Genomic DNA, 24,290 nt, shown 5'->3' with positions numbered 1-24,290 from the left:
TCTTATGCAGATAACCATCTAATTGACATTTGTATATTTATTACATGGATATTTACTGAATTTTATTTACTGTTTCACAATACAGAACAGCTGTTTAAACGCTTGTGGTTTCACTGCTGCATCTCGTTGGCTCGTTTTTTTGGCAGTTTGTCATAAACTTCATTGAGAGACTTTTCTTCTTCCTGTCATGATTTCAATGTGCACACAGCACCAGCCTCGGGTTGTGCGTTTAGGTCGCGGGGGTTGGGGCTGCAGGGGCCTCAGGGCGGCCACAGCAAGGAAGTTAACCAGACGTAACGCTGCGGTGGCCAATCACAACCGGCGATCAGACTGATTAGAGCTGTAACTCTGCCATGAGGGAGGACAAAAACATTACTAGGAAGGGGGGAGGACATTCATCTTCATTTGATAACGTTTAAAAGTAAAGTAAGGCTTTGCTGACAGCTTCAGAGAAACAGTGGTAGTGAGAAGAGGAAGAAAACGGTATTTTCAGATGGTTTCAGATGGTTACAAATAAACACAATAACCCTGCAGAGCTGCTGCAACACCTGATAAACACACATCATACATGTATCATGGGAGAATTACTGTAGTTTTAAAAAATTTCCATATGTTATCATATATGAAAAGACCCGAAATGAACACTGTAAGTGGACTATTTGATTACTATAAGCAAATTATTTAAACAGCATTTGCACAGGAATGATTCTGTCCCGAGCTGTTTGATAAGCGATTGATTATTGTAACTGTGATCACTATAAGCAGTTTCCATTGTATACAGAAAAAAGAATATATAAAAAGGAAAATAAAGTATTATAAAGTATACCATGCTAACTGTTTACAGAATCTTAATGCATTTAAAATAAAATACTTAATTCAAGGAAAATTAAAGTATTAAAGTGTCACAAAAACAAAAAAAAAACAACTTAACAAACCTTAAAAATAGAAAACATACAAAATGAATCATGAAATTAACTAAAAGTAAATGTCTTACACACCAACATAAACAGTCACTATAAAGTGTACTGAGTCAAAAATAATCACAAAAAATTGAGGATACAAAGAAAGTTGTAGTATATAGAAATTTTTAAATAATTAAAAAAGTAGTTTCACATAATTTTCCAAAGCTAACTTTTAAAAATCTACATCTATGTTTATAGCATTGACCCAATAAATAATTTAACTTTTTTGATTCATGTGTTGCATCTCACAGTCTGTATATAATATGATAAGCAGCTGTAACATACAAGAAAATGAATACAATAAAACACATATTTGATTAAATGAATTTAAAAAAAAAAAAAGCAGAATAGAGTACTAAGTATACATATAGTATAAGATGAGAACAAATAAACTTTATTGAGCCAGAGCAGGAAAATTAAAGTGTTGAAGTGTCGCAACAGCCTAAAAATGTTTTTTAAAAGTGACTTTACAAAATTGTTTTAAAACATATACTATCATAGACTGTAAAAGAAATAATGGACGGAGCCAATTAGTTTGTAGACTTGTGTTTTAAAGTCTTGAGTTTGGCATTTTGACCTTTGCCATCTTGGTTTTTTGGAGCCAGAAGTGATGAGAAGTGACGTGGAGGAGCTCCCTACATCATGCAGCGCCGTGGCAACGACTCGTCAATCACAACGTAGCCACGTCCTAAAGCATACGCTGCTTTATCGTCTCTTTTACTCTAAATGGGACCATAAATTACAAAATGAACATCATGATGTATTGAAGAAGACTTGAAACTAGTGACTGAGATCATAAACTCATTAGGAAAGTGTTTACTGAGGTAATACATCCAGTGAGCAGTAGGGCCATTCTCTCAGTATTTGCACAATTTATACATTTTTTTAAAGTTGTAAATTCAGAACTTTAAAAATTGACAGTCATGACTTTCTGTAAACAGAACCACGTTCCCACTCATGCTCAGTGGCGTCAGAATTACACAGAACTACTCTCCTGAGACTGAAAATGAGACTTCAGGGTCTGTTGATGTGAAGTCTGCGGTTCTTCACCAGCTTGTTGTGCTACAACGTGACCAAACTCTTCATGATGAAGGAACATGTGACCCAGCGCAGCGGTGTGACTCACTGACGTGTTGGTGACAGCAGCAGGAAAAAACTCCCCTTTAACGGGAAGAAACCTCGAGCAGAGCCGGACTCTAGGTGGTCGCCATCTGCCATTGATCGGTTGGGTTGAGAGAGAAAGAAATACAGCCTGCAGTTCTCTCTATACATCCATGTAGACTATGGATGTATTATAAGAGCTGGATACTGGAGTGAAACTGGTGCCTATTCAGTATATTATATATTCAGTATATACAGATGAAAGTATTGGTTCCCTTCCACCTCTTTTTAAAAAAACTAAATTTTCTCTGTATTAAGTTGAAACTGACGGAAATATCTGGGATCCATCGTTCTTTATTTCACATTGACTATAACTGAAACTTTGCTTTTGATTTACAACTTAATATATTATTTAATACAAAATGGCCAAAAATATTGGTCCCCTTAACTTAATATTTAGTAGCTCAGCCTTTGCAGTCAAGCTAGTTCAGACTCTTCTTCAATGGTTGTTCAGACTCTTCTTCACTGGTTGTTCAGACTCTTCTTCACTGGTAGTTCAGACTCTTCTTCACTGGTAGTTGAGACTCTTCTTCACTGGTAGTTGAGACTCTTCTTCACTGGTAGTTCAACCTCTTCTTCACTGGTAGTTCAGACTCTTCTTCACTGGTTGTTCAGACTCTTCTCCACTGGTAGTTCAGACTCTTCTTCACTGGTTGTTCAGACTCTTCTTCACTGGTTGTTCAGACTCTTCTTCACTGGTAGTTCAGCCTCTTCTTCACTGGTTGTTCAGCCTCTTCTTCACTGGTTGTTCAGACTCTTCTTCACTGGTAGTTCAGCCTCTTCTTCACTGGTTGTTCAGCCTCTTCTTCACTGGTTGTTCAGACTCTTCTTCACTGGTAGTTCAGACTCTTCTTCACTGGTTGTTCAGACTCTTCTTCACTGGTAGTTCAGCCTCTTCTTCACTGGTTGTTCAGCCTCTTCTTCACTGGTTGTTCAGACTCTTCTTCACTGGTTGTTCAGACTCTTCTTCACTGGTAGTTCAGCCTCTTCTTCACTGGTTGTTCAGACTCTTCTTCACTGGTTGTTCAGACTCTTCTTCACTGGTAGTTCAGCCTCTTCTTGATCAAACTGCTCCAGTTCTCTCTATTTTGATGGCTGCCGTCTCCCAGCTGCAGGTTTCAACTCTTTCCACAGATGTTCAGCAGGATTCAGATCAGGACTCATAGCAGCCGCTTCAGAACGCTCCAACGTTTTCTTCTCATCCTCTCTCGGCTGCTTTCTGATGTATGTTTGGGGTCATTAACCTGCTGGAAGACTCATGACCTACAACTAAGACTCAGCTTTCTGACACTGAGCTGCATGTTTCTCTCCAAAACACCTTGATAGTCTTGTGATTTCATTGTGCTGCACAGATTCACGAAGCAGCAAAGCAACATCCTCCATGTTTCACAGTAGACATGCTGTTCTTTTCTTTGAAGGCTTCATCTTTTCTTCTGTAAACATCTGGGTCGGTGTGATTACCAAAAAGCTCTAATTTAGTTTCATCTGTCCAAAGCACATTCTCCCAGAAGGACTGTGGCTTATCAACATGCATTTTGGCAAAGTCCAGTCTGGCTTTGTTGTGTCTCCCTCTTAGAAGTGGGGTCTTCCTGGGTCTTCTACTATGGAGCCCATTTTCATTCAGACAGTGACGGATGTTGCCACTTGAAACTGTTGTACCTTGAACTTGAAGATCAGCTTGGATCTGTATTGAAGTTTTCTTTGGTTCTTTCTCCACCATTCAAACAGTTTTCCTCTTGCAACCACGTCCAGAGATGTCGGCTGCAGCTCCATCAGCCTTAAACTTCTTAATAATATCGGCAGCAGTGGTCACAGGAACATCGAGCTCTTTGGAGATGATCTTGTAACCTTTACGTTGACCATGATTGGCTGTTACATTTCTTTTAATGTCTTCAGACCTTCTCAAACAGCAGAGTGAATCACTTTCTCCTTTTAAACTGGCTGCTGAGTGATTATAAGACTGAAAACACACGTGATACTAATTAAAACTCAATAGTCTGCTTAAAGCATCACTACAAATCAATTATTTCTTACAACTTCTAAATGGCACCAATAATTTCGTCCAGATTATTTTAGAATGTCTTTGTAGAATAAACATGAATTCAGTTATTTTCACAACTTTTTTGTTTTGTTCCACCGCAATCCAAACAGACTGCACTGATAATAAAATATCTTTTAATCTCAACACTGTTCAGGGCAAATGGTGCATAATTTAAAAAAATGCATTGCAAAAATTAAAAGTAGGTGATACTGAATTCCTCCTGCATTGCAGTTTTGATATAAATAAGATCTTGTTACACCGTCTTCCTGCTATAAACAAGCGTATCGTCCTGGTTCATTATTTAGAAACACAATTTTCTCCCCATAAATGTTTGATTTGGAAGAATAAAGATATTACAAAGAAAACATTGATAAGTGGGTTAAAAATGAATTATTGTCGGTGACGCAGTTATTGACCCTCTATTGCATGAATTATTACTTAAAAATCATAAAAATGTTTTAATGTGTTTTTATAACTTAAAATGACTTAAATAATTGAAATATTTGAAAATTCAAAACATTTTTTAAGGGGGGTAGTTGGTAAATTGTTGCACAACTGTGGAAAGTACCATAAAATCTAATTATTATTATATTATTATATATTATTATTATTCTATAAAAACATCTTTTTACTGAAAACAAGACTAAACAAATCCAACTTATACTTAATGAAATGTATAACCCAATACTTACACAGTTAAATTAATTTAATTTCAATTTCACTTGGACTGTATGGTAATAATAACATCGTAATAATCATCCAGGTTCACGTCAACATCTTCCTCTTCATCACTGCCCGCTGGCTCATCTTCACTGGTGGAAGATCTTCGTTCTCTTTCCCTCTAGAAGAATCTGACTCGCATGTTATGAAAGCAGCACGATGCTAATAACTGACTAAACAGTCAAAATAGCACAAAGTACTGTAAAGCATCTACGATATATTATCTTCTGGGAAGAAGAAGAAAACGTTTTTGCTAAAACTGTTTTATTGGCTTATTGACACAAAAGTAGACCAACATGTAATTTGATCAGAATATCACTATTCCCTCTGTTAAAACTATGATTTCCTGTGGTTACAAAATATATAAAATTACAAAATATCTGAAATTACAAAATATAAATAAAAATAATGTTTGTTTTCCTTTTAAATGTAATCAGACGTTGTAAACATAGTCTCAGAGTAGCCTAGTGCTAAAAATAAAGTCAGTTACAGTCCAACAGGCTGAATGCACACAGATTCATTTTACCATTTTACAGAAAACTTATCATGTCTAAACTGGTTTAAATGATGAAAATTAAAAGTTAACTTACCACAGATAGTATTTCAGTGTTTTTCTTAAAGGAATTTTGGCTAAATATTAAATGATTAGTCAACTTTGGGAGCCCTCAGATCATGACTTCCTCAGTGTCGATGTCCATAGAAAATGGACGTGCAAACAGGATTCTCTGGTAATGTGATCTGATCAATAACTTGTCCTATCAAAGTAAAAGATCCCACTTGAATGGGTGGATGGATTTTATATTACTGCCTTTTAGTAAAACTGACATTAAGTAGCTGTTGCCACATATGGCAACACAATGCAATAGAAGGTTAAATGAAACTGGTTTCTATGAACTTATAGAGAATTTCTCAGGAAATAAAGAATTCCAGAAAAGAAATTGCAGTTATCTTTGATACCTTCTGGTCTTTTGAGATTAATGCAAGGAAATAAAACGTTTGATGTGAATTTAAATGTAACCTTATGTTAGATGGTATATGTGTCACAGACAGTAAATGTACTAATAATCCTCTTAGCCATCCACAAATCCTCCTGCCAGTTATTTTACTCTCTAGATGTGAAGTCAGTTTCAATAATAAATATTATATTGCCAATAAAACCAGAGACGTTTCACTCAGAATAATACACTTGATTTTTCCTGTGAACCAGCTGTTTCAGGATTCAGGAACGATGTTGATTGAAAGTGTTTTGCAATAAAGAAACTGAGACCATCTGTCATTCATTGTATGATTGCCTATGTACAAAACTATTTTGGTTAGATATAGAGTATATGTTTAAGATGATGACGGGTTCAACAATTCATTTAGAAAAAAGAGAAATTATATTTTTGATGGTAAGAATGATATCGATTGTAAAAGTGTTCATTTTGAACTTCTTTATCTTATATGGAAAATATGACACTCACAAATGCAAATGGACTAAAAAGAAACCACACATGTAATTCAAAATATAAAAAATCAGACACTATATTGAAACATTATATGGGCTGAAGAATAATAAAGCAATTAAAACATAAAGATAAAGATTTAAATATTTAATGTGTGTACAGTTCTGTCATCTCATGTTTTTTTATATTTGTGTATTTCTGTTTTGGTTTAAGATGATTATATAGTTTAAACATGATACAATAAAAAAATAAATAAAATAAAAATCCTTGTTGTATGCGCCCCACTGCACATGCGCAGTAGTGTTTCTCTGCTGGCCCCGCCCACGAGTTCCGCTCGGCCCATGGACTTTACGTAGTGGTGACGTCACGGATTTTAAAATCGCTTTTCACGGCTCGAGGAAAGTTTTACGAATATAAAACCTCCGAGGATCAAAACTTCATACGAGAAAGATTCATAACTGAGCTTGTTGTCCGCTGACGTCTCTGTTATAATGGCGGTCTATGGGCCGCGGGGGGAGGGAAGGGGGGGGGGGGGGGGGGGGGGTCGCTGCAATACCGCGAGTGGCCGCTGGAGGACGCAGGCGGCAGGCTGAGCAGCATCCAGCGACAGATGCTGCCGGCGAGCGGCTGACGCAAAGCCGAGCAGCGGGCCAGAGAGCGGGCTTCACAGAGCCGCCGGAGCCGCTTTGTTCAACCAGCGGGCTGAGGCGAACACAGCGGAGCCGCTGGGCCGGTTTACCGCCTGAATGTTCGGGATACCGTTTATACCGGCGACTGGAAACTAGTAATCCGCCAGGATATATCGATAAGGGATCGGCAGTTGGAGGGGATCGATGTAATTTTTGTCAGGAAAGTAAAATGGAGACCGCCGGCCGCTCCCGGAGACCATAGAGCGACAGTCAGGTAAGGCTTCCCCACCTGAACACGCTCAGCAGCGGCTAACTGCAGAGCTAACACCGCTTTAAATTATCGAAATGTCCCGACGCATTTCTCTCCGCAGCGGCTCCTGCACACGGTCCTTCCTCCGGAGAGAAGGTCCGACCAGACTCCATTCAAACATCTGACAGTTTCGAGCTACCCGCAGCCTGAACCCGGTTAGCTGCCCGTCCCGGTCTGCCTCATGGCTGTTTATCGAGTTTCAGGGTCAACGGCTTCAATCGGCGCACATATAATTCACCTAAAATGAGTTTATTTCAGTAGATGCTAGTTAACCTTTCCGACGTGCCACCGCCCTGCGTGCAAACTGCAGACCAACCGACGGTAAAAGTTTCGAATATCTAAAAACTAACGATGTTCTGCAGTAAATAACGTGTCCAGATGTAAAGGTCGGTGTCAGTAGGCGGTGTGGAAGCCGCTCCAGGCCGCGCTGAAGTGGCAGATTTCTGGCTGGAGTTCGGTCGGAGAGTCTCTGCAGCTGCAGCAGCTGTCGGACAGATGTTTCCTCCCGTTAAATTCACATCCAGTAACGTTTGTGTTCAACTCGGAGAATAAACGGAAATATCACATTTGAACTAAGATTACAGAAACATAAATGGCAACAGCGAACGCAACGTCATAATAAAAAGCTCTCTGACCTTATACAGTTCACCTGACTTCAATGACGTCACATACACCTGTCTTAACCACACAGCTGCATAAACAGGTTCATGTGTTTGTGTGATTTCAGGAGCTGCGGCACATTTAGAGCTGGATTTATGTTTCTTTTGTTCCAAACGACATAAACAAATAATGTAAACAACTTATAAAACACTATGAGGCTGACGTCATCATGGGGGTGTGGCCATAATTACAGAGAAACTGTAGATGATAATATGTCAAATCAAAAGGTAGTAGGAAGGTAAATGTTCATCCAGCGGCTTCTGATGGAGCTGATAACCATCAGACATCATCAATAAACCTCCATAAGTCTGTTTAGAAACCAGCAGGTCATCTGCTAACAGCTGATCACATGTTAAAGGCAGAGTCACTGGAGGAAACGAAACACCTGAACAAGTACATCCCTCCCTCCTGCTCCGTCAGAAGCTCCGCCCCCCAAAACTCATGGACGCGCATTGCCATGGCAACGACCAAAAGAGAAATATGGCGGACTCCATAGTGATGTGTCAGTTGCATGGATGTATAATAAGAGCTGATGCGGCGGCGTTCAGCCTGGCGGCCAGTTTCTCCCAGAGGTCACTGCAGCATTATGATTAATAACGGTTTTACCCGGACAGACCGCCGTTATAACGGAGACGTCTGTAAACTGCTGGCAGGACGCGTGCAACTGCAAACAACATCAATCTTTCTATTATGACCTTTGATCCATGGAGGTTTTATATTTGTAAGAGCCAAGAAAAGTGATTTAAAAATCTGTGACGTCGTCACAATGTAAAGTCTATGGCGAGAACTTGTGGGCGGGGCCAGCGGGGGAAACACTGCTGAGCATATTCAGTGCGCCGCACAACGCGGAAGCTAGAAACTGTTTTGGTGTATGCGCCAGCCGAGCAGCTCCTATAGGACTGAAAGGCCGACATTTTTAGTCCAGTTATTACACATCCAGCTGTTATTACACATCCAGTTATTATACATCCAGCTGTTATTACACATCCAGCTGTTATTATACATCCAGTTATTACACATCCAGTTATTATACATCCAGTTATTACACATCCAGTTATTATACATCCAGCTGTTATTATACATCCAGCTGTTATTATACATCCAGTTATTATACATCTAGTTATTATACATCCAGTTATTATACATCCAGTTATTATACATCCAGCTGTTATTACACATCCAGCTGTTATTATACATCCAGTTATTATACATCCAGTTATTATACATCCAGCTGTTATTACACATCCAGCTGTTATTATACATCCAGTTATTATACATCCAGCTCTTATTATACATCCAGTTATTATACATCCAGCTGTTATTACACATCCAGTTATTACACATCCAGCTGTTATTATACATCCAGCTGTTATTACACATCCAGTTATTACACATCCAGCTGTTATTACACATCCAGTTATTATACATCCAGCTGTTATTACACATCCAGCTGTTATTACACATCCAGTTATTATACATCCAGCTGTTATTATACATCCAGTTGTTATACATCCAGTTATTATACATCCAGTTATTATACATCCAGCTGTTATTATACATCCAGCTGTTATTACACATCCAGTTATTATACATCCAGTTATTACACATCCAGCTGTTATTATACATCCAGTTATTATACATCCAGCTGTTATTACACATCCAGTTATTATACATCCAGTTATTATACATCCAGCTGTTATTATACATCCAGCTGTTATTACACATCCAGTTATTATACATCCAGTTATTACACATCCAGCTGTTATTATACATCCAGTTATTATACATCCAGCTGTTATTACACATCCAGTTATTATACATCCAGTTATTACACATCCAGCTGTTATTACACATCCAGTTATTATACATCCAGTTATTACACATCCAGCTGTTATTATACATCCAGTTATTATACATCCAGCTGTTATTACACATCCAGTTATTATACATCCAGCTGTTATTATACATCCAGTTATTATACATCCAGTTATTATACATCCAGTTATTATACATCCAGCTGTTATTATACATCCAGCTGTTATTACACATCCAGTTATTATACATCCAGTTATTACACATCCAGCTGTTATTATACATCCAGTTATTATACATCCAGCTGTTATTACACATCCAGTTATTATACATCCAGTTATTACACATCCAGCTGTTATTATACATCCAGTTATTATACATCCAGCTGTTATTACACATCCAGTTATTACACATCCAGTTATTATACATCCAGCTGTTATTACACATCCAGCTGTTATTACACATCCAGCTGTTATTATACATCCAGTTATTACACATCCAGCTGTTATTATACATCCAGTTATTATACATCCAGTTATTATACATCCAGCTGTTATTATACATCCAGCTGTTATTATACATCCAGTTATTATACATACAGCTGTTATTATACATCCAGCTGTTATTACACATCCAGTTATTATACATCCAGCTGTTATTATACATCCAGCTGTTATTATACATCCAGTTATTATACATCCAGCTGTTATTATACATCCAGCTGTTATTACACATCCAGTTATTACACATCCAGCTGTTATTATACATCCAGTTATTATACATCCAGCTGTTATTACACATCCAGCTGTTATTACACATCCAGTTATTATACATCCAGTTATTATACATCCAGCTGTTATTATACATCCAGTTATTATACATCCAGCTGTTATTATACATCCAGCTGTTATTATACATCCAGTTATTATACATCCAGCTGTTATTATACATCCAGCTGTTATTATACATCCAGTTATTATACATCCAGCTGTTATTATACATCCAGTTATTATACATCCAGCTGTTATTATACATCCAGCTGTTATTACACATCCAGTTATTATACATCCAGCTGTTATTATACATCCAGCTGTTATTATACATCCATTGATTGATTGACTGATTGATTGATTGATTGATTGGTTAATAAGCTGATATGTATGTGCTTCTGCTGCATGGTGTCGTGTTCGTTCGTTCGGTGTGAAGCAGTAAATCTTTGTGTTCACGTCTGTGTGAAGCAGCTTCTGATCCTTCGTCTCTGTTTCAAAGCCGACAGACACAGAGGGGGGAGGGGAGGACATGACCCCCCCCCCCCCCCCCTCCACAGAGAGGAATAAACCAGCTGTGTCCCACTTCCCCCCAACAACACAAACACTCACATGTGCTGCTGCACATCATGATTATTGATTTATTGGTTCATCTTTCACTCAACAAAATAAATCCAAATATCATTGATGATATTTACTGCAAACATCTGTCCAGTAATCCACAGGAAGTTCATCTGCAACCGTTCTGATAAACAATCATCAATTTAGTCACTTTAAGAGTGAAAATCAAATCTTTTCTGCTTTTCTTTGTCACACGACAGTAAACTGAATATTTTCTGGACTTTTGATCAAACTAAACAAAATATTTAAAGACGAGAACTTAAAAAATGATAATAAACATTTGAATATAAATCAGTTTATGGATTAATTGATAAAATAATCAGAAGATGCTTTTCTGTCGTTTTTATGACTTTTGAAGACTTTTTAAAATTATTTCTGACATTTTATAGACAAACGATCCAGAAAATGAACGGCGGGTTAATTGATAATGAAAATAATTATTATTAATCTTGAAACCGTCTCACTGCATCTATGACAGAACTATTACAGCAGGAAACGCTGTCAATCATTGTTATTGAACGTCAGAAGGATGATCAATGATTAATCTATATGACTTTACAAAGTTCAGGAAATGATCATTAACAGGGAAATAAACAGTTAATATTTTACTCATGAAGAAGAAACTTTATTCAGTTTCAGCTTGTAAACATGATCAATAATAATATTTAAATACTTTCATTTCTCTCGTCATTATTTTGACTTCGGAACATCATCACATGTTATGAAAATAAGCAAACGAAGGTTTTGATGGTTTAATAAAACACTGGTGATACTGGTCTCCCAACTGGTTTCTATCCAGTAAACAGCCCGTCTGTACTTTTCCAGATCACAAGCTGTCATACGTTGATGATGTCAGAGGTCAGAGGTCAACCCCGCCCCCTCCCAAACAACATCAGAGTCCAACAGTGTAAAGTGACTCAGACGATCAATAATCAACCAGTCTGACCAGTCTGACCAGTCTGTTAATGATTAAACCGTCCAGACGATAAGACGACAACAGAAGAAGACTGTAAGAGATCATCTGTAGCTGAGACTAACGATCATATCTGTTAATTAATCTGCCAGTTATCTTCTCTATTAATAAACTAATCGATTGACTGATTGACGGACTGATCAGTTATATTAACGACTAAAATGATTCATTGATTATTAAATGACAGAATACAGTTTATTGTTGTTGTGATTGATCCTGTATAAGAGATGTTATTGATCAGGTTCAACAGTTCAGACAGATTTGAGTCTCAATGATCAGTTCATTGATTAGTTGATCATCAGAATTATTTGGCAACTAAGAAAAAGTCCAAAGTCTCTGATTGCAGCTCGTTAAATGTGTCTTTAGTCTCTGTGACAGTAAACTGACGTCGTCTTTGGGAAACATTGATCAACATTTTATGGACCAAACAACTAATCAATTAATCTAGAAATTGATTGATAATGAGGTGACAGCGATGTGTCAGTAGCGGTCTGAAGATTTCTACGTCAGTGCTTCTCTTTACTTCGCCGAGTGTAAACGTGTGTGCAGGTCGGTTCTATTGGATGCAGTTAGACTGTCTGGTGTTTCAGTTTTTTTGTCCACCCCCCCTCTCGGGACCTGCTTTGATTTAAACATCTACAGCTTCATGTAACGAGTCTTTAATAACGTCTCTGCTGGTTTTCCCTCCTCACAGTTTGGTTTCCTTCCTTCTTATTGTTGTCGTGTTTCCTTCCTTCACACTCGGCTGCAGCAGCGACACAAACACATCGAGATCCAGTCTGTTATTGTGGGAGTCTGGGAAAAGGTTTAAACTGGGAAAAGGTTTAAACTGGGAAAAGGTTTAAACTGGGAAAAGGTTTAAACTGGGAAAAGGTTTAAACTGGGACGTCCCCGCGGCTCAACAAAGACGTCTCAGTTTATAACAGAGACTCTGTCTCACTGCCTCTGCTGTCATGCAAATACGACCAGTCAGACTCACAAAAGCTTCATCAGTATTGAGAAATAAAGAAAATTTATTCATCCTGGAGTCAGATTTAAGATTTAAAGTTGAGGTTATTTAATACCAGAGAAGGAAGAAGTCCTCAGATCCTTTACTTAAGTAAAAGTACCAATACAGCCAAGTAAAAATACTCCATTACAATCCTGGAGGATTGAACCAGTGACCTCACTCCTCTAACCTTTAGCCCTCCTCCTCCTCCGTAGGTTTATATAATTTACACATTTAATCTGTCAGTGATTTGTGTGCTGATCCGTCTCCCTCGCCTTGTTAACTGAGGCAGTGAAGACTCCTTTATATTCTTCATCGTTCCATCAGCAGGTTCGTTGTGCTGCTGAGAAGATCACTGCTGTTTATATCCTCCGTGCACGGCGAGATCATTGAAGCCTGGTTCGAGTTAACGTTGATGAGATACAGCTGCATTGTGTTAACCCTCTTTTACACCAACTGGAACCTGGTGCTGGTTCACAGTGAACCTACTGAGAACCAGTTTGCTTTTCGACAGGCTGGAGAGTAAAGTCGCCTCCGGTTTCCTAGCAACGCTAACTTCAACCACTTCATACTGTAACATAGTGGGCAGCGATAAAGCACCGTAACGCTGGTTACCACCCGCCATGAAACAATAAAAGCAGGAGAAGAAGAACTTTAAACACAACAACAATGGCGGACTACATTACCATCTAAGCCATGTTCACTGCAGACTGTCGACTCAATGAACCATTAAGTATAACATCAACACACTGAAGACTGTATCACATCATAATAATAGTAAGAATAACTTGATTTAAGTAGCAACTTTCATTAACAAAATGCAACTCAAAGTGCTTTACAACACAATAAATTACATGCAGCAAGTGCTTCACATGAAAAGACATAAAAACATGGATACGAACGGTTACGAACGGTTACGAACGGTTACAAACGGGTACGAACAGATATGAATGTTTATGAATGTTCAAATTAGCAGCCAATCAATAGATCACCGTGGGTTTTTTGGCTGCTGTCTGGTGCTAATTTCGTGGTTCCTTCACATCTCCAAAACACGTCGCAGCAAATTTCCAAACAGTTATTTGGATGAACTGAACACATATTGAGAATCTACATCGTTACTTTCTCACCTGAAAAAATATGAAAACTTAATAAAGTGACATATGAACAGCTTTCAGCCTGGCTCAGAATCTCTGCCAGAGATTTGTTCTTGGTTGGTCCTGATAATCCCGCCCCCCCACTCCTCCTGCTTCTATCTTCTAGACCAGCAAAGAGTTGGTTCCACTCTGGAACCAGTTTGTCTTGTCGAGAGCCGGTTGTTTGGCTGTTGGAATGTGAAGAACTGGTTTGAGATTAGACACCGGCTCTGAACCGGCCCTCAGTCTGCTTCGGGGTGTTAGTGGAACGGTTTGAGTCTTTGATGATGTCATCACGTCCTCTGACTGTGTTGTGTCTCTCTGTCCTCAGCGGTTCCTCCTGCTGCTTCTGTTAGCAGCACTTCTGCAGAGCTCGCCCCCCCACCCCCCATCTGAGGAGACATCATGTCAGCGGCTCAGACCCAGAAGGAGGGCGGCGAGGCGGGCTGGGGCTGCCTGGAGGCTCTGGGTCTCAGTCAGAAGGAGCTGGTCCTGGCCGAGGCCCTGCAGATGGAGTACGACGCCCTCTCCAGACTCAAGCAGGACCAGAGTGGCACCCAGACCGGGACCATGACCGGCCAGGCTGGCTCCAGAACCGCCAGCCAGACCCGCTCCAAGAGCCCGGTACCCTCCATCGAACGGCCCCACCTTGCCCCCAACCAGCCCCACCCTGCCCCCACGGGAGGAGGCCTACAGAGGGGCCTCTCTGGATCTGACTCCTCCCTGAACCAGCCTGGAGGGTCCCAGTCTCCGTGCTCCCCCCCAGCCAGGGTGCCCCCCCCTCAGGGAGGCTTCAAAGAGTCCCTGTACATCCTGGACAGCCTCGGGGACTCACATGGATCTGGGTCAGGGTTTCTACCTAAAGGCTTCCCCTCTCTTCCAGACGACGTCCCCCCAGCCATCCCACCGAGAAACCCCCTCCCCCCGTTGTCAGGGCCCGAGAACCCCCCCTTCCTACCCCCACGGGGGTCTGTCGCGCCTCGTGACGTCAACCTGTTCACGCCTGACGTGGATCGGCCCAAAGTGAGCTCCGGGGAGCTGAACTACGACAACATCAATGACTCACTGTCCCGCCTCAACGGCCAGCAGGGGCCCCGAGGTCGCAGGGTCAACGGGGACCAATCAGGGAAGCCCGTGGCTCGGAGTAAGACCCTCCCCCCTCAGGTCCCGCCCAGGACTTACGTCCCGGTTCCCAAGAGCAACAAGAACCAGCGGCGGGTTTCTGCAGACCCGGTGAGAACCCCTACATTTCTCTGGTTGCTGTGACAACTGAGTGGTGTTCACTGCCTATAATATACAGCCATGTGATGTCATTATGATGTCACGTGTTCATTAGTCCCTCCCTCCAGGATTTCACAGGTTTTTTTGGTTATTGTGGCCAACAAATTACAATATAGTTTGCATGTTTGCAAAATCAAACATTTTTGGCCCCAATAATCACAAAATAACTGCTGGAGGGATCAATAAACACATCAATACAGACCTGCAACAACTTCCTCTAAATAAAAGGCTAAAACCAAACTTAGCAGGTTTCCTGGTTAGAACGATCCGACTGAAGAGTTAATATCAGACTCACTGCAGCTCGTATTCAGACGGTTCTGACGTCTCCAGCTGTGTGTGAATAAACAAACATTTCCTCCCGGCTCTCTGCCGGCGTGTTGAAACTGATCATGGTCACAGTTTGACAGTGAACACGCCGTCAGCGGTCTGACCGGTCGGACCAGCTGGAAACAACAACAGCAACACGACTGACAGCAGGAAGGAGACTCGGAGTCACTGACGGGTTCAGAACTGCTGACTGAAAACACCAGCACAAACTGGTGTTTACTGATGTAGTGAAGTAAACAACAACAAAAGCTCTGTTTGTGTTATTGTCTCAGTAAAGTGGCTCCAGCAGAGTTTCACTCTACGCTAATAAAACAACAAACACAGCGACACATATCAGGATATACTGTTAATCAATAAACAACAGTCACAGACACATATCAGGATATACTGTTAATCAATCAATAAACAAAAATCAGTGTACATATATACAGATATATTTATATACATATATTTATATATGTATATAAATTATATACATATATAAATATATATATACATTATATGTATTTAATTTTTTATATATTATTTTTAGATATAAATAATATAACTATATATATGAGACATATTCACTCATGCATGTGACCAGATGTTTTATAATATATGAAGAAATATTATCAGCTGTCATTATAAATATGATGAAATACTTAAAGGTTAAAGTTAAAGCTATAAATAAATGTAGGAATTATCATAGGGGACTTTTTTAAGAAGATCAGAGATATTTCTGTCTCATGATGTGAAACATTAAATGTAGCTGAAGCCTGATGATGTTTATGTTTCCTGCTCATCATCGATCATGTGATTAAACCGTCTAATTAAACTCAGAGTGACATTTACATGAACTTTATTGATCATTTTATTATATTTTATGAGACACTGAGCTGCATTTTAAGTCATTTTAAGTCATTTTAAGTCTTAACTTTGAAACAATTTACTTTTGTCTCCAGAGTTTAAACTGACTTTGATGTATTTGGACTTTTTGCAGAGACTGTTAGTGAATAAAGTGTCAGGTGATCATCGTGATATCTTTACCCAGCAGCAGCAGCAGCAGCAGCAGCAGCCGCAGCAGCAGCAGCAGCTCTGAATCCTGCTGACACAGTGAAACAGATCGTTTCCTGCTGCAGTTTTATGACTTTATGGTGTTTTGATAAGCAGCTCACATTTCCTCACCGACGCCCACCGAGTTAAAAACACTTTAACACGGTCAAACATGAGAGACGGTTAGCGATGCGGTAGTCCTGAGACCCGGCTCGGCTCTGGGAATACTGTCCTCTGATTGGTCGGCTCTGTGTGTGATTGACAGGTGTCTCTGGGCTCCAGGATGAACGGGTTCGGATACGAACTGTTCCAAGTGTCTGAGGAGAGAGACGAGGAGGTGGCGGCTTTCTGCCACATGCTGGATGTGTGAGTCACACACACGCACACGCACACACGCACACACACACACACACACACACACACACACACACACACACACACACACACACACACATACACACACACACACGCACACACACACACACACACACACACACACACACATACACACATATATACACACATATAAACACACATATAAACACACATACACACATATATACACACACACACACACACACACACATACACACATATATACACACATATAAACACACATACACACATATATACACACACACACACTTATATACACACATACACACACACACACACATATACGCACACACACACGCATACACATACACACTTATGTACACACATACACACGCACACACACTTAATCAATAATCAATAAAATAATCAACAGATTGATCAATAATGAAAATAATTGTTGCAGCTGTGGTCATGACAGCAGATCAGCTGTTTGTTCTCAGTATGTTTAGTTTATTTCATTTTAATTTATTATATGTACAGGACAAACACACGACATCTACAGATCAATACATACAAATGTTCACATTAATGAGCATGACATCATCACTCCCTCCAGGAAACTGTCACATCACAATAATTACCTCAAATTTAAGAAATCTCCACAACTTTTCTGCATGAAACGTCTGAATCAGCAGCTGTTTGTGGTTTGGACCAATCGTGGCGTTTGGTGTGACGACAAATCTCACCTGTCAACAAACACGATGCCATAGACGAGCAAAACTGTTCCCAAATGTTCCCGAATGTTCCTGAATGTTCCCAAATGTTCCCAGATGAGGTTTGATTCAGTGAGTCAGGAGACATAATCTGCCTCAAACATCCAACTAGATTTATTTTAATAACATTATTGATGATTTTATTTGCTGCTGATGTTGAGCTGAAAGTTTATTTAATAAAAGTTATAAATGGAACTCAAGTACAGTATTTTCTGTTTTATAGAACGTTGAGTCCTCATGGTTCTCATGTTCAGCTGTGTTGTTTCTGTGATCTGCAGGAAGTCGTTACATACGACTCTTCATTTTCCTGCAATTTTACCACAAAGAGACATAAAACATCACAAATGTTTGAGTAAAGCTGCTGCAGAATCAAACATTTTTGGCGTCAATAATCAGAAAAACACAGTGAAATCCTGGAGGGAGAGATATATGTAAACAAACAGAAGAAGATAGAAGAAGAACATTGGTTCCCAGAGTTCCTCTGATGTGAGGAGTGTAGTGTGAACATGCAGGTATAAAACACCTGCAGACGGTCACATGATCTTCTGCTTGAAGACCGTAGAAACGTCACTGACTGCCGTCCGTGTGTTTTCTCCGCAGCCTGCGTTCGGCGTACCCGCACAGCGACCGCTCCAAGAACGCCGGCTTCGTTTGGTCTCCGTCGGTCGGCCATGAGGAGCTGCATCAGGGTCTGGGCGTCAGCGTGAAGGTCACCATCATCAGCGAGCACTTCAGAGAGCCGCTCACCTTCACCTGCGACGGTAAGACGCCGCGTGTGGATGTCGGGTCTGTAGATGTGTGACACATCTCAGAGAGAAATAACCTTCGGCGTGTCCTCGCTGTCTGTCAGGTTCGTCCACCGTGGACCTGCTGATCTATCAGACGCTGTGCTACGCGCAGGACGACCTGGATCACCTGGACGTGGACGACTACCTGCTGAAGGTCTGCGGACAGGACGAGTTCCTCCACAAGTAAGAACTCTGCCGTCTGTGCTGCTTTTGCTTCATTATCGTCCCTCAGATATCCTGAAGGTGTTTGTTCTGAGCTGATCATCAGACCTGTTTTATCTCTTTACATTCATTTGACTGCAGCTTAAAATGTAAAGTAAAACATATTTATCAGAATCTCTCCTGATATTAAATATATATCAGATCTTTAATTATCTGCATGAGACGTGTTGATGAAGTTCGGTGAGCAGCTGTGACTCAGAACGCTTCATGATGGAAAACCCCGAATCTGTGGTTTGTCTGTTTTTATTTTTCTCGCCTGAACGGCAACTTTTCATCACTTCTGTAAAGTCGGTTTCACTACCTTTAACAAACAGGGTTCAGACAGCAGACTGTTGTCAGGTAACAGTTCATCAGCTGTTAGAGGGTGTAGCGGTGATAGCGCCCCCCCTCAGTAACAACACAAACACAACCTCCTCCGACCTCACGGAAAACCCACTGAAACATTTTTAGAAACGTTTTTCTTGTTTTTCAGTCTCGCAGAACGGAAACATTACGAGTCCCTGTCACATTCAAAATAACTGTCAGTATGAATGTTCCAACAACTATATTATATCATATATCTACAACATGAATGTTCCAACAACTATATTATATCATATATCTACAGCACATCCTGTGTGTGTGTGTGTGTGTGTGTAGTTTTAATGTTGAGAGCTCATTAAGCTCTTTTAGTTGAATTTGTTAAAGTAAATGTTGATTATTTCCAGTCTCACGTTTTCTTTTGGTTGTTGTGATGTTTTGTGTCGTATGTTGTTGTTAGGATCCTCCTTCCTCTCCTCTCTCCTCCTCTCCTCTCCTCTCCTCTCTCCTCTCTCCTCTCTTCTCTCTCCTCTCTCCTCCTCTGTCCTCTCTCCTCCTCTGTCCTCTCTCCTCTCTCCTCTCTCCTCTTCTCTCTCCTCTCTCCTCCTTCCTCTCTCCTCTCTCCTCCTTCCTCTCTCCTCTCTCCTCCTTCCTCTCTCCTCCTTCCTCTCTCCTCCTCTCTCCTCTCCTCTCCTCTCTCCTCTCTCCTCCTTCCTCTCCTCCTCTCTCCTCCTCTCTCCTCCTTCCTCTCCTCCTCTCTCCTCCTCTCTCCTCCTCTCTCCTCTCCTCTCCTCTCTCCTCTCTCCTCCTTCCTCTCTCCTCTCCTCTCCTCTCTCCTCTCTCCTCCTTCCTCTCCTCCTCTCTCCTCCTCTCTCCTCCTTCCTCTCTCCTCCTTCCTCTCCTCCTCTCTCTTCCTCTCTCCTCCTTCCTCCTTCCTCTCTCCTCCTTCCTCTCTCCTCCTCTCTCCTCTCCTCTCCTCCTTCCTCTCCTCCTCTCCTCTCTCCTCTCTCCTCCTTCCTCCTTCCTCTCTCCTCTCTCCTCCTCTCCTCTCTCCTCTCTCCTCCTTCCTCTCTCCTCCTTCCTCTCCTCCTCTCCTCTCTCCTCTCTCCTCCTTCCTCTCTCCTCTCTCCTCCTTCCTCTCTCCTCCTTCCTCTCTCCTCCTCTCTCCTCTCCTCTCCTCTCTCCTCTCTCCTCCTTCCTCTCCTCCTCTCTCCTCCTCTCTCCTCCTTCCTCTCTCCTCTCCTCTCCTCTCTCCTCCTTCCTCTCCTCCTCTCTCCTCCTTCCTCTCTCCTCCTTCCTCTGTCCTCTCTCCTCTCTTCTCTCTCCTCTCTCCTCCTCTCCTCTCTCCTCCTTCCTCTCTCCTCTCTTCTCTCTCCTCTCTCCTCTCTCCTCTCTTCTCTCTCCTCTCTCCTCCTCTCCTCTCTCCTCTCTTCTCTCTCCTCTCTCCTCTCTTCTCTCTCCTCTCTCCTCTCTCCTCTCTTCTCTCTCCTCTCTCCTCCTTCCTCTCTCCTCTCTTCTCTCTCCTCTCTCCTCCTCTCCTCTCTCCTCTCTCCTCTCTCCTCTCTTCTCTCTCCTCTCTCCTCCTCTCCTCTCTCCTCTCTTCTCTCTCCTCTCTCCTCTCTCCTCTCTTCTCTCTCCTCTCTCCTCCTTCCTCTGTCCTCTCTCCTCTCTCCTCTCTCCTCTCTCCTCTCTTCTCTCTCCTCCTTCCTCTCTCCTCTCTTCTCTCTCCTCTCTCCTCCTCTCCTCTCTCCTCTCTCCTCTCTCCTCTCTTCTCTCTCCTCCTTCCTCTCTCCTCTCTTCTCTCTCCTCTCTCCTCTCTCCTCTCTCCTCTCTCCTCTCTTCTCTCTCCTCTCCTCTCTTCTCTCTCCTCTCTCCTCCTTCCTCTCTTCTCTCTCCTCTTTCCTCCTTCCTCTCCTCTCTCCTCTCCTCTCTCCTCTCCTCCTCCTCTCCTCCTCTCCATAAACAACTTTCTTTGTTTATTTGAAGGATCTTTCTTTTCATCAGCTGTTTATTATGGATGAAGTAAAAGTTATATTTGACATATTTCTTCTTCTTTCCGTTCAGACTGTAAATTCCTGAGCGTCGGCTTTGATCTCGTTACATATTTGAACAGGTGACAGGCTGCGAGGGGAACTGATAACTGCACCTTTGTTAGTATCTCATGTGTGCAGACAGGAACTGAAACGTCTCTACAGCTGTTAAAGTGACTGACAGCTGATTGGCCGTGATCAGCTGATGGCATCACGTCACGCTTCAGAGGAAAAGACGTCTCAAACGTCCTCATTTCCTCCTTCGTGGTTTTCCTGCTGGTCCCACAGATAAAGACGGTTTTCTTCAGCCCTGCTGTTGGTTTCTGCATCTGGATCCACCTGCTCCACAATTCCTGACAATACGTTTCTTTACGTTGTGTTATAGTTTGGTCGACTGTGATTGGTGTTTGGGAAGCAGTGCCGGTGTGAGACTGGTCAGACTGGTCAGAGTGTGTCTGAGAGGGGCAGTTAGTCTCAGCACCAGCTGACGTAGGAGACTCTTTTCTGGGCTCAGCTCTTGGTTTGGAGGGTTTTGGAGTGTGCATGTTTTTTTTTTCTGTGTGCATGTAAAGACTGTTGGATGTTTGTTGCAGCGGGTTTAGTTATGATGACTGAGTGGACGCCAGACTTCACTACAGCAGGATGACACTGTCACGTATTTTAACCCTTTAACATCCACCGGGCCAGTTGTAAGCGGCAGCATCACACAGTAATGAGTCAAAGCAATGGGCACAATTTGGCCAACTGGAGATGATTGGAGAGGTTCAGGGACACCAGTGACACCACAAACTATAAACCAGCTCCCATAAGGTTCGGCCTAGAGGTCTGGAATATTATACAGGTTAAAGGTTTATGGTGTTCTGCATAGTTCTGGCATAAAGCATGTCCTAATTATTGTTCTTGATATATGACTCATTATAGACGACGACCAAAAACTGATGTAGTTTTATTTGTGTTTTAGCCGCATGCTAAACAAACACATTTCCAGAAACTAGAAGATGTCAAATGAAGTCTAATACATGCATCATGGCATCACAGTGCTTCTGTTATAAGCTTTTCCATTTGGGTAGGCCAAATAGGTGAAAGGATGGATGTTAAGGGGTTAAACCCTCTTGTAGTGCATTCACTGCCATGTTGAAACTCCCTGATGCTGTTATGTTTATACCAAAGCAGCGATAACTCATACTATGTTGAATGATATGATTATTTATGACAAACTGATATTTATTCTTTGGAAAAATCATGACATTAGTTTTCTTTGTATTTGCTGCCAGAGCCCAGTTCTGAAAGCACTGTCTGTCCAGCTGTTGCTGTAGTTCTGGTTCAGTAGGAGACAGTAGATCATCAGCATAAAACAGAGACTTCACTTCTCAACTTCATTTATATACACATTCAGTAAAGTCTGACTAAAACCCCGATGAACACGTCTTCTCTGGGTGAAGAACTCAGTTTGTTTGTCTCCGATTTTAAGAGCAAATACATTGATTTACCCAGATCATACACTTTGAGTCTGTAATAGAGCCCTTAATGCCAGATAAAGTCAATAAAACAAGTGAATATCTTACCGTATTTGTTTGGTGTACGTGTTTAATCAAAGTGTGAAGGGTACATACGTGGTTGGTGTTTTGGGAGGAAGCACATTTGATTTTTCCACTGGATGGACATCACAGTAGTTACCAGGGTCTGATTTGTCCCCAGTCCCATGAAGGGGGGGAAATGATCCCTTTCCACCAGATGTCAGGAAAACATCCTGACTCTAATACGATATTGAACAACTTCAACACTGCACCCTGCGTCTCTGGGCTGCTGCATTTGAACATTTCATTTTTAAAGCTGTCTGGACCACAAGCTTTCCTTGACCGGAGAGATTTTGTCTGTGTGGTCGGTTCTTCCCCAGTATTTGGGAAATCAAGGGGGTTTAATTGTCTTAAATTGTTTCTTCTAATGTTTGGAGTTTTTCTTTTATAATACATTAATCTGAATTAATTAGATTTATTGGTATTTCTTTGTAGAGATTTTTAAGATGTGTTGGACGGGTAATGCTTGTGGTTGCTTTGTGTTAAAGTTGTTACACATATCCCAGAACTGATGTTAATAGCGTTCGCAATATCTTCAAGTTTCATGTGGGTTTATTTTATTTTGTTTGTGTTCCTAGATGTATGTTTTTATTTGCTAAAAGTTTCATTGTCCCTAATGTGTAAGGCCGGGTTGTTTGGTGGGATGTTTTTCATTTGCTGTTGTTCTCAGGTCTTTTCTGATCCACTTGCATTCTTGATTAAACCATTTGTCAGCATTTTGCCTTTTAACAGGCTTCGTTTTTTGTTTTATACAGTCAGCTTTAATAGCTTCCTTATGAAATATCATATTGATACCATCAAGGGCCTTGTTTACACCCTCTCTGGTAGGGGCTGGTATTGATTTTGGTCGTATTGATATGTCATTCATCCGATCAGGATGAATTTGTCTCCTCTATCTGGGGCCCATCTGTAAGTAGGATTTAATTTGTACAGTTTACTGGGTTCCTTTTATGTCTCTCATTTGATCCGAGAGTTTAAAGAACACTTTTATTTGGTTGTGGTCTGAAAGGGGGGATTGCTGTCTGACAGTGAATGCACTGATAGCGGAGGAGTCCATGTCAGTGACTGTATAGTCTACTACACTGGACCCACGAGCTGAGGAGTATGTGAACCTACTATTAACTATGTACAGGTCTAAGGCCTGACAGATGCACTGCCTCCCTGACACTTTGGTTTATTTCAGAGTCAAAGTTGTTCTGATGGGTGATAGTTGGTTTGGTAAACAGGATAAACTGACCAAACACATGGTTGTTGCCCTGTGGGTCAATGACATCAGGTTCAGTTCCTGTTGGTCCATTCAGATCTCCAGTTTCCCTGGGCCTGGAAATAGGCAATTTATAGATGAAGAGTTTCAAAAATGTTTTACTGGTGAGATCTGACAGCAAAGATCTCCTTTATA

The 24,290-nt window shown here is 41.2% G+C and overlaps 2 protein-coding genes across 3 annotated transcripts in view; one reads left to right on the top strand and one right to left on the bottom strand.

The window, feature by feature from the left end:
* The window catches only part of LOC122981346 (nuclear factor 7, ovary-like), a 504,535-nt gene that overhangs the window by 402,436 nt on the left and 77,809 nt on the right, over positions 1-24,290 (bottom strand). The window lies entirely within an intron of this gene.
* Positions 6,928-24,290, top strand: part of pik3c2b (phosphatidylinositol-4-phosphate 3-kinase, catalytic subunit type 2 beta) — a 56,448-nt gene continuing 39,085 nt past the window's right edge. The window contains exons 1-5 of one of the 2 annotated variants that reach the window (XM_044350019.1): positions 6,928-7,232; positions 14,554-15,455; positions 17,131-17,231; positions 18,575-18,735; positions 18,825-18,945. In XM_044350019.1, the coding sequence (XP_044205954.1) occupies positions 14,628-15,455; positions 17,131-17,231; positions 18,575-18,735; positions 18,825-18,945 (1,211 nt within the window). In that variant the 5' untranslated portion in view covers positions 6,928-7,232; positions 14,554-14,627. The remainder of the gene's footprint in view (positions 7,233-14,553; positions 15,456-17,130; positions 17,232-18,574; positions 18,736-18,824; positions 18,946-24,290) is intronic. The other variant, XM_044350018.1, reaches the window with a different exon arrangement.

The sequence above is a fragment of the Thunnus albacares genome, chromosome 4 (assembly GCF_914725855.1).
Source record: "Thunnus albacares chromosome 4, fThuAlb1.1, whole genome shotgun sequence".
Taxonomy (NCBI): Eukaryota; Metazoa; Chordata; class Actinopteri; order Scombriformes; family Scombridae; genus Thunnus; species Thunnus albacares.
The sequence above is the reverse complement of the archived record's forward strand: the minus strand, read 5'-3'. Positions and strand labels throughout refer to the sequence as shown.